The following is an 11,803-nucleotide window of genomic DNA, read 5'->3' on the forward strand; positions in this document are numbered from 1 at the left end:
CTAATTAGCATAGCATGTGATGGTGAAAATGAGGAGTCTGGCAAGGACAATAGAAACTTCTTCCCGTGATGGTCTCGGAAGAATGACAAAGTCTCCTCTTTTGGGAGAACATACTGATTTCTTTCTCGGGTAAGAAACAAAATAAAAATTCAGAAGAACTACAGCAACAAGAGGTATTTTATGTGAACAAAAAGGAGAATTATTGTTGAGGGATTTCTGACTTGTACTGTTGTGTCCACCACTTTCTCTAGACTCATTCACCTCTTCATTACAACAAATAAGGCAACTGGTGTCACTTATTTGATTTTGCTTTTACATTGGTTACATTTGACATGAACAGAAAATGTATAACTTATAAATAAGTTGTATTTTTTCGACAAATTATATAAGTTGTTTTGGTCTTTCTAGAAGTAGTGAATTAAACATAAACATAAACTCCTACTTAAAAATAATTTTAGTTTAATCAAATAGCGTCACTAAAAATTCAGCCGGATCGATACGCTTAACCGTAGAATATTACAATAGTTAACCAAAGAATATTTGATCGTCAAACGAACAGGACCTATGTAATAATTTTGTAAGCCTTTCTTTATCTTGGTCTTTGTTACTCAATTAATGAGTCGCCGATAAAGAGTTTACCTCTTGCTAAGCGTCATTTTTGACCTTATATAAGACTTTTTTGGTTTAAAAAGTCCTTATGTTGGACTTAGACTAGTCGCATTGTAAAGCCTCATTACTATTAACCCAATATATATATATATATATATATATATATATATATATATATAAATAAGAGTTTGGGATGAAGAGGTCTTGCAGTTTATCAAGAGAGAGAGAGAGAAAGAGAAATAGAGATGGCTGAAAAAGGTCCTTCGAGTTTGGGACTTGTGTTCTTGCTCCTAGTGATTCTTTTGGTCTTGTGCTCTAACGACTATGCTCTAGCGTCTCCACAAAAGTTACACCCATCATCAGGTTAGTTTTGACACATACATATCACACTGTAATAACTGTCTTAACTCGAGTTACAAAGTTAAGGAAAAAAACTATGGTCTTCTTCTAATAGATTTATTTTTTGTTTGTTTCATAAGTATATATATTCTCCTAACATTCGTAGAAAGAACTTTAATTTTTTTTTTTTTGTGCAATCATAAAGAACCTTTAATTATTAATGTTTTAAATAATATAAACAAAATAGGATGGAGAAGACAGTTGGTTCGAGTAGAGTCATCAACAAGTTATCGAGGAGGTGGATACGGTGGATATGGTCGAAGTCGAGGAGGTGGATATGGTGGAAGTCGAGGAGGTGGATACGGTGGATATGGTCGAAGTCGAGGAGGTGGATATGGTGGAAGTCGAGGAGGTGGATATGGTGGCTTTCATTCGCCATTGCCTTCACCTCCACCACCACTAGTATCACTACCACCTTCGATGTCACCGCATTTACCACTGCCATGATTCGAAGAGATACAAGCTGCTACGTAAGGAACGTCAACCCATCTATTCAAAGATAAATCTTTCCTGATCGATGTGACAAGAGATACAACTTAAAAAGGTTAAAAAATTATAGTTCATACTCAATATTTTCTGCGCTTTAAGGGTTTTATGAAAATAGTGTTTAGGTCGTTTACTGCGATCTGATTATTAATGAAATGAGGATAGATCTTTCTGATCCTCCAAAGGTATATACTGTATATAAAAGACAGATGTCCTAAATAAGGAAAATATGAATTAATTAGATGACTGATTAATTAAGATTTGCGCAATAGAAGGGCATCAATTCCTATTTAATTTTATCTTTAACTTTAACATGTCCATTGTTTTTTCGATTTTCTGATCGAAAAACCTATCGAGGGATACAAGTCAAAGTTGAGTTTTTGTTAGTTTGTTGGCTGTGAATTGAACACAAAGACAAGTCATTAATGAGTCTACTGACAAGTCAAAATAAGAGAGTAGATCTTTGTTACAAGAAGAGAGAAGAGAGTGTGAGTTGGCGAACATGAGGGGTCCTTGCAAGGACAATAGAAACTTCCTCCTGTGAGGGTCTCCGAAGAATTACAAAGTTTCCTCTGAATTTTGATTTTTTTCTTACCATGTTCTCCCAAAATAAATAATTCTTGGTAAGGGATTGTGACTTGTGAGTACTATAAATATTTTCATGGATTATCGTAACTGACGTTAATATGTGCCACTTGGAAAACGTTATGCTTAAACTTTGCATCAATTAAAATGGATGGAGTTAACGTTTATTATAGGTTTTTTTGGACAAAATGTGAATATTATTTACCAAAAATTAGAACGGTTTGCTATCATGCTTGGCGGAGCAAACAAATTTCAAAAAGACCCCAAAAAGAATAAAAAAGCATACTTGAGAACAGGTGAATAATTAAAAGGTTAGACTAATATATCTAATTACTCATATGTGAACTAAAGAGATAGCAGATCCCTGAATTCATATAGGTTTGCTTTCAAAGAGTTATATTAATTCAAGTTATTATTAATCTATTAATAATAACAAAATGAAAAACTATGATTAACCATTGTGTCTTTCTGTTGTACTTTTTCATGTATAACTACTAATTTATATAAAAGTTATCACTGTATGGTTGTCTTTTCGTTTTATTTTATTAATTGTATCGTTTCATAAATAACTGCCGATTATCAAAAGTTGTTTCTATGAATGAACCATTGAACCATTGTATCGTTCTAATTATTATTTTTTAATTAATTGTATATTTTCATGTATAACTGCTAATTAAAGTTATATAAAGGTTATTCTTCTACGGTTGTATTTTTTCATTTTTTTATTAATTGTACTATTTAATATATAACCGCTAATTATTAAAGGTTGTTTCTATGAATGAACTACTGAACCATTGTGTCTTTCTAATTATTATTTGTTTTAATTAATTGTACTTTTCATGTATAACTCCTAATTTATATAAAGTCTATCATTTTACGGTTGTGTCTTTTCGTTTTATTTTATTAATTATACTATTTCATATATAACCGCTGATTACCAAAAGTTGTTTCTAATGAACCATTGAACCATTGTGTCTTTCTAATTATTATTTGTTTTAATTAATTTTACCTTTTCAAGCATAACTACTAATTTATATAAAGTTTATCATTCGACGGTTGTGTCTTTTCGTTTTATTTTATTAATTGTACCATTTCATATATAACATACTTGTGTATTTTCAAGATTATATCTATTCTGTTTCATTATTCATTATTTGTTTTATTGAAATTTTTTATAATGCTTTCTTACTTTGAAAAACAACATCTTATATATCAATTTATTGTTGATAAACTTCAAATTAACTTAAAATTCCTTAATCAAAACATTGTTCATTTGCAAGCAATTGTTACCGAAATGGTGTTACAAAAAAGATTTTTTAGTAGATGGTTAGCTATGAATAACGAAAAACTTGAAATGAAAGATGAAAGATCTGGTCATTCCCCAAGAAAATATTTATTTGGAATAAATGCCAAAATATTTGGACTAAACAAAAAAATGGTAATTCTCTAGGCAATTATTTTAGTAATCTTAAAAGGCAACATAATATTTTTTTCTATGTTTTTTTAGTTTTTTTTTAATTCTATTCAGCCATGAATAAAGAAAACTTTGAATTGGAGGGTCGCACATCCTCTCAATATCCAAAAAAATATTTTTGGAAGAAAATTCAAAATATTAAGACTAAACGAAAAAATGGTAATTCTTTTGACAATTTTATCACTAATTTTAGGCAAAATAATTTTTTTCCTATGAGCTTATTAGTTATAGTTTAAAATCAGATTTTTAATTTATCATTGAATGTGCAAGTGTATCACTACTTTTGGTTATATTATAATAGTTATATAATTATTTGACACATGAAACATGATATACCAAATATAATGAGGAATAAAGATGCACTTTCTAAAGTAGATAATGCAACTAATAGATTTGGATGTGAAGTGAAAAAAAGAAGACAAAGAAGAAGCTAATTTATGTAATAGTGATGAAGATTTTAGTTTTGAAAAAAAAACATTAAATAAATTTCAAGACAAAAAGGCTAGGAAGAAACAAAAAAAGTTAAATCTGTGAAAAAAATAAAGATATGAAAAATTATGAATGAACCATTTTATCTTTATATTATTATTATTTTTATTAATTATATTTTTTGTGTATAATAGTTATTAATATGAAAAGGTTATCATTATTATAAAATTGTGTCTTTTTTTAATTATACATTTCTGTGAAAAACTACGAATAAATCTTATGTCATTCCATTAAATATATATATTTTTTTTAATTGTATTTTTATGTATATATCTCCTTGCTATAGTAGTATGGTTATGTCTTTTGGTCTTTTATATTGGAATAGTTGTTTATTGAGTGAATATATGATTATATTTTAATAGAAAATAAATGTTGGAGATTTAAGTGTTATGGTTATTTTGGTGAGTGATTAGAATGTTGAGTTTATGGTAATATTCTATTTATCAAGTATACAATTCACCTATTAAATGCCATAAAGTTGAAGTATCTACTACAGTTACAAATTTTCTAACACCATTGGCATAAGATCTATGAATCCACTATTTTAAACAAAAAAATATATATTATTTATTCAATACTATGATCAAATTTAGTTATTACGTATTTGTTTTTTATTTTTAAGAAATTCTTCATGTAGGAAATAATAACAATATGAAAAAACTATGAATGAACCACTGAACCATTGTGTCTTTCTATTTATTATTATTTTTAAATTAATTATACTATTTCATGTATAACTACTAGTTTATTTAAAGGTTGCAATTTACGGTTGTGTCTTTTCATTTTATTTTATTAATTATATCATTTTGTACATAACCGCTGATAATCAACGGTTGCTTCTTTTAATACTTATGTCTTTTCAAGATTGTATTTATTAATATATATATATATATGTTTATTTAGTGAATCTATGATTACATTTTCTGGTTACTTTATCAACCATTGCAACTCTTGAGTTTATAGTTATTTACTAAACATTGCAACTCTTGAAATTAAAGTTAATTTACCAACAATTGCACATCTTGAGTTGATAATTATTAAACCATTGCAACTATTCAAAATCTAAACAATTTATTTTTCAATATTAAAGCATTAAATCTTTTCATAATGAAGACACAATTACTTATTGAAGAAGCACAACTTTTCATTAACAAGATACAACTTTCTACAATATATATATATATATATAACAATAAGATATTGTTTTTGTTTTAATTTTCATTTAGAGATGGATAAACATTCTATTTATCAAGCATACAATTAACGTGTTAAACGCCATAAAGCTGAAGTATTTACTACAATTACAAATTTTTCTAACACCATTTGCATAAGATCTACGAGTTCACTATTGTTAAACGAAGAAAGTATTATTCATTCAAATAATATGATCAAAATTAGTTATTATGTATTGGCGTTTTCATTTTTAAAAAATCTACTCATGTAGGATTTTTTTAAAACTTGGATGATAATGTTTGAATCGTTATTGTTTCATCCTCCATTTAAGGGTGTAAAAGTTTAATACGAAATTGATATAATATAGTTTTAAAAATATTTTGCATGAAAGTATAAAACTCAATGAAACTAGAAGTTCAATAAAATCAGAAAGTTTCTCCCAACAACAATCTTCAATTAACAGTACGTCAGTTAAACTATATATTTTTTCAAAAAATATTTTTAGAATGTTAATTTATATTTATTAATTAATAATTCTTTTTTGAATAGATGGTGATTTTCAACCAACATCAAACAATGGCATTATCCCAAAAAAAAAGTTGTTATACTGAGTAATTCTATTGCTAGTCATAACAACATTAACTTTTTTAATATATTAGAACTAATAATGTTAAAAATTTAAAAGAAAAAGAGGAAGACCACGAAAAGAGGAACCAAATAATAACTTAATGAAATTCCCCATTGTAATACTTATGTTTAGTCATTGGAAAATATTGAAACAGATGCAGTCAGTAAACGACCATTGTTCTCAATTTGTTGCAAACAATGTCGTGTTTTACTCCCTACGGCTCGTGAGCATCCACCGTTATTTTGTCAACCATTGCAACTCTTGAGTTTATGGTTATTTACTAAACATTGCAACTATTGAGTTTAAGTTTATTTTACCAACCATTGCACCTATTGAGTTAATGATTATTGTAATTGTTAGAATTATGTTTCTTCTAAACTATTGCAACTATTCATTTGTACACTTTGGAATTCTATAAAATAAAAACTATGAGTGGACCATTGTATCTTTATATTTATTTTTTATTTTTAATTAATTATATATTTTCGTATATAACTGGTAATTTATTCAATGGTTACAATTCTATAGTTGAGTCTTTTCGTTTTATTTTATTACTTGTACCATTTCGTACATAATTGCCGATTATCAAAAAGTTGTTTCTCTTAATGCTTATGTCTTTTCAAGATTGTATATATTTGGTTCCACTATTCATTATTTCTTTTAATATTATTTTTTAATAATGCTCTCTAATTTTGAAAAACAACATCTTATACATCAATAATTTTTGTTGAAAATTTCAAATTAAGTTAGAATTCTTTGAGAAAAACATTGTTCATTTGCAAGCAATTGTTATCGAAATGGTGTTAGAAGAATTTTTTTGAGTAGATGGTTAGCCATGAATAAAGAGAAACTTGAAGTGGAGCGTGAAGATCTGCTCATTCCCTAAAAAAATATTTAAGTTTAAAGTTTTTTTTTTTAACTCTATTCAACTATAAATATAGAAGAACTTGAATTAGAGGGTCTCACATCCACTCAATATCCAGAAAAGTATTTTTGATAGAAAATTCAAAAATTAGGACTAAAAAGAAAAATGGTAATTCTCTCAGAAAATTTACCACTATAATTTTAGAAGGTAACATAATCTTTTATCCTATATATTTATTAGTTATATTTTAAAATCTGATATACAAGTGTAGCACTACTTTTGGTTATACTATAATAGTTAGTTAATTTGTTTGACATAGGAAATATGATATACCAAACTATAATGGGGATTAAAAATGAACTTTCGAAAGTAGATAATGCAACTAATATATTTGGATGTGAAGTGAAAAAAGAAGACAAAGAAGAAGCCAATTTAGTGAAAGTGATGAAGATTTTAGTCTTGAAAATAAGAAAATAAAAAATCACAAAAAAGTTTCAAGACAAAAGAAAAGGCTAGGAAGAACAAAAAAAAATAACTAAATCTGTGAAAAATAATTATAAGAAAAAACTATGAATGAACCATTTTCTCTTTGTATAATATTTATTAATACGAAAGGTTATCATTATTATAAAGTTGTGTCTTTTCGTTTATTTTTTTTTTAAATTATATATTGCTGTGAAAAACTAGGAATAAATCGTTGTGTCTTTCTATTGAATATATTTTTAACTGTATTTTTGTATATAACTGGTAGCTATTGTATGGTTATGTCTTTTAGTTTTTATTTGTATATGTGTTGTTTATTTAGTAAATTTATGATTACATTTTAATAGAAAATGAATGTTGGAGATTTAAGTGTTATAGTTATTTTGGTGAATCATTGCAACAATTGAGTTTATGGTTATTTTACTAAAGACATTGCAACTATTGAGTTTATAATTATTTAATAAATATTGTAACTCTTAAAGTTAAGGCTAATTTACCAACCATTGCACTTCTTGAGTTAATGATTTTAAACCATTGCAACTCTTCAAAATTTAAACAATTTATTTTCAATATTGAAGCATTCTATCTTTTCAAAATAAAGACACAATTACTTATTGAAGAGGTACAACTTTTCATTAAGAAGATACAAATTTCTACCAAATTCTATATATATATATATATATATATATTACCAATAAGACACAATTTTTTATTATTTTCATTTAGAGATGGATAAACATTTTATTTATCAAGCATACAATTCATCTGTTAAACGCCATAAAGTAGAAGTATCTACTACAGTTACAAGTTTTTCTAATAATATTGACATAAGATCTACGAGTTCACTATTGTTAAATAAAGAATGTATTATTTATTCAATAATATGATCAAATTTATTTATTATGTATTTTTTTATTATGAAATTGATATAATATATATATATATATATATATTTTTTAAATTCCTTGCAGAAAAATATGAAAAATCAATGAATACAGGAAATTCAATAGAATTAGAAAGTTTCTTCCAACAAAAATCTTTGATTAACAATATGTCACATCAATTATATTTTTTAAAAAAATACTTTTGGGATATTAATTTACATATTTTAATAAAAATTTCATTTTTGAATAGATGGTGATTTTTAACCAATATCAAATGATAGCATTATCCCAAAAAAAGTTGGTATAGTGAGTATTTATATTGCTAGTCATAATATCATAACTGTTTTGTTTAATAAATTAGAACTAATAATGTTAAAAATCTAAAGAAAAAGGAGGAAGACCACAAAAAAAAGAACCAAATAATAACTTAATGCAGTGTCCTGATTGTAATGCTTGGGTTTGGTCATTAGAAAGCATTGAAACAGATGTAGTTAGTTTACGGTCATTGTTCTCAATTTGTTGTAAACAAGGTCGTTTTTTACTCTCTATTGCTCCTGAGCCTCCACCGTTATTAGTTAAGCTTTTAAATGAGCTTTTGCTTCTCCGATATATACGAGCATATAATTATATCATAGCTTTTACTTCTACGGGTGCAGAAATTTATTATTCTGTTCAAAATACATATCGGATGTATTGTTTCAAAGTCTATGGTGAAAATTATGATCTTATTGGGTCTGTACTACCATGTGATGGAGCCACCAAAGTTCTCTCAAATGTATATTTTTGATAAGACTAACAAGTTAAAAAATCGCCTAATATCACACAATTAAAAATTTATTAAGCCAATATAATATGTCCAATGCTATATGAAGTTAAAAATTCAAGACAATTTTCGGTTTTGGAAAGATAATGTTGACTGAAAATGTTTCAAAACTATTTCTAATGGTTTGAAATCCAAATATTTCCAAATTTTAAAGGATCATGATAGATTTGAATTTTTTTTTTCATACAAGATTTTGTACTAAAATTTTATTCTCTTTGTTTAGAGATTTTAATACCTCATATCATGATAATATTTTAAAAACTTCTCATTGTCAAAATATATCTATCAACGATTGTGTTCAAACGATAAAATTGATCATGTTGGTTATAGTCGTTTTTTAATTTCTTCTCAATGTCAATTGTATAGTTGTCTTTTATATGGATGTATATATTGAGTTATATATTGTTACATGAATATAAACTTAAATAGATATGTGTGTTAGTTGCTTTGTATGGTTTCGTTCGTCTCTTTATATTTTTGAAAAAGTCATATCTATTTATTTTTTAAAATAGTAGTTATTTTTTTCAAAAATTTAAATATTTATATCTAAATATCATCACTTTTTGTTATATATATATATATGTTTACTTATAAATAATTAAAAATAATTAAAAGTTTAATATACTTTATTTTCCCCGCAATCTCGTGAAGGCTCGAGACCTAGTATATCTAATAATAATATTATACAACCGGGGTCACGTTTGCTTTCAAAGAGTTTATAACTTGACCCCACCTACATATTCCTCTACTCTTAGGAGGTAAAATAGTTTGACAAAAAGATCAACATTTATCAGAACACTGTAAAATCTTGTATTCAATCTGATTTTTTAAGTTATTATTAATTGGTATGGTTAACTTTAAGTTATTATTAATTGGTATAGTTAACTTTAAGTTTATAAACTCTTTACCTGGAGCAAGCAAACGTGACCCCGGTTGACAACACCTACGGTGTGCCCTAGCTAGTGCTTGCAAACAAAATGATAATGATTTTCATCAATTTAGTAGTTAAATTTATGGAAAAAATCTTTCTTAGATTAAAGATAATTACAAAAAAATTAAAATAAATAAAAAACATACAAAACTCATATTTTAGTAAATGATCTCACTTATATATTTATATCAAATTTTTATGATAATTATTAATTTATAATATTAATGGGATCACATATTTACATAGAAAATTGATTAAAAGTATAATTTTATTCTCTTATTAAATTGTGATATATTTTTTGAACTGGTCTAACTCGAATCTATAAAAAATTTTTACTTTATAGTAGTTATTAGTTTATCAAGTATTAATTTATAGAGTTTTTACTGTATATGGTGGAATGAAGAAATGAAAGTAAAAAAAACAAAGAGATATACTGTATTATTAATAACAAGTATATTTTTTTGAAAGCTAACAGTAAATGTGAGTTTGACGAAAAAAAACAGTAAATATGGGTTCCATTTTCAGGCCTAATTTTTTGTTTTTTCATAACATTTCAATTTACCGTATTCCATTAGTTTAATATATAAAAAATAGTATACCTATATAATAAAAATTCAGTTGGACCATAGGAAAAAAAAACTTCATGCCATATTTTGGTCATTGTGCCTCAATTAATGTGTAGCCAAAAAAGTCAACTTTTTTTTGTTAACTATAGGCAACTAAATGTTTTTTTATCCAAAGACTAGTCCTAAGAAATTTTGTATTCGGGTACGTATTTGAAAAAATTTCAAATTTGAAACGCGGCTAGATGCCAAAGAGATTCGAATCCAAGACTTTTCCACTTGGATGTTATCACTGAGCCAACGCATCTTGGTTAAAAAGAGAAGTCAACATCCAAGTGGATAGTTTTTCAACTTTTTGCTGCGCATACTTAAAAATTAAATACATATATGTATTTAAGTATCGATCCCTTTTATAATTTATCAAAGAAAGAGAGAAAAAGAAAAAGAGTGATGGTATAAAATGGTCCTTGGAATTTGGGACTTGTGTTCTTGCTTGCTGTGCTTCTCATGGTATCATGCTCTAATGATTGTGCTCTTGCGTCTCCACAAGAGTTACGCCCATCATCAGGTTAGTCTTGACTCTTGACACATGTATAATGATTTTGATTTTCATTGACGGAGTTCAAAAAATCAGTGAAAAAATATGCGCCAATATAGTTCTCCCAAAAAACCAATAAATCCATCAATTTTCTTTGGGTTTTTGTTAAAAGGTTTTCTAATTAAAATGCAATGAACGTAAATTAAAAGACTACTACTTTTATAGCCATAGAGATAACGAAAGTAGTTTGAAAGAGACGAATAAGCATACAAATAGTTTGACTCTGACATAAAAAAATTGAAAAAATAGAGGGAAGATCTAAAAAACGAAACTCATTGTGATCCTTAATATTGTACTAAAAGGAGCAACAAAAGAATTTTCTTTAGTTTTTATTGAGTTAATTTAACTCTAGTTTTTGTTTGATATCAGTTAAAAAAATCGTTTATTTTTTTCTTTTTTGGTATAATTCCAGACCGCATAAATGGTGAGTATTATGGCATCAGAGCCTCGACTCATGTTATGATTGAGAGAATCATTGTTTATGAATGATTGTTGTGAATGTTCTGGAAAACGATCTCTTAATCATGTCAATTTCAAATCCAAATCCTCCAACCATCGATTCTCCGTTTGCAATTTCCACTTTACCAAAATCAAAAAGCCGTTCTTCCTCATCTAGTATCAATTCTCTCTACGAAATTGAATACGTCCCTGGAGATCAACTACCCGAAACCACACTCCCTCTTGTTAATCCATATGAATACTTTGCCAAAAAGCCTAGTGCTTTCTCGGTTAAAGGTGTTCGAGAACTCATCAAGCCATCTTCCAATCGAAAAGTCATGGAATATGTCCAGTCCAGCAAATTCTCATCCTGTC

General features: G+C 26.9%; 1 protein-coding gene across 1 annotated transcript; it reads left to right on the top strand.

Annotated features, from left to right (window-relative positions):
* The first annotated feature begins 809 nt into the window (after positions 1 to 809).
* LOC18016144 (uncharacterized protein F12A10.7) lies at positions 810 to 1,732 on the top strand. The gene is made up of 2 exons (XM_006398010.2): positions 810 to 972; positions 1,196 to 1,732. Exons 1-2 carry the CDS (start codon positions 855 to 857, stop codon positions 1,453 to 1,455), a joined length of 378 nt encoding a protein of 125 aa, XP_006398073.1. The 5' UTR covers positions 810 to 854; the 3' UTR covers positions 1,456 to 1,732.
* Positions 1,733 to 11,803: the final 10,071 nt, after the last annotated feature.

Source organism: Eutrema salsugineum, unplaced genomic scaffold (assembly GCF_000478725.1).
Source record: "Eutrema salsugineum unplaced genomic scaffold, Eutsalg1_0 scaffold_20, whole genome shotgun sequence".
Taxonomy (NCBI): domain Eukaryota; kingdom Viridiplantae; phylum Streptophyta; class Magnoliopsida; order Brassicales; family Brassicaceae; genus Eutrema; species Eutrema salsugineum.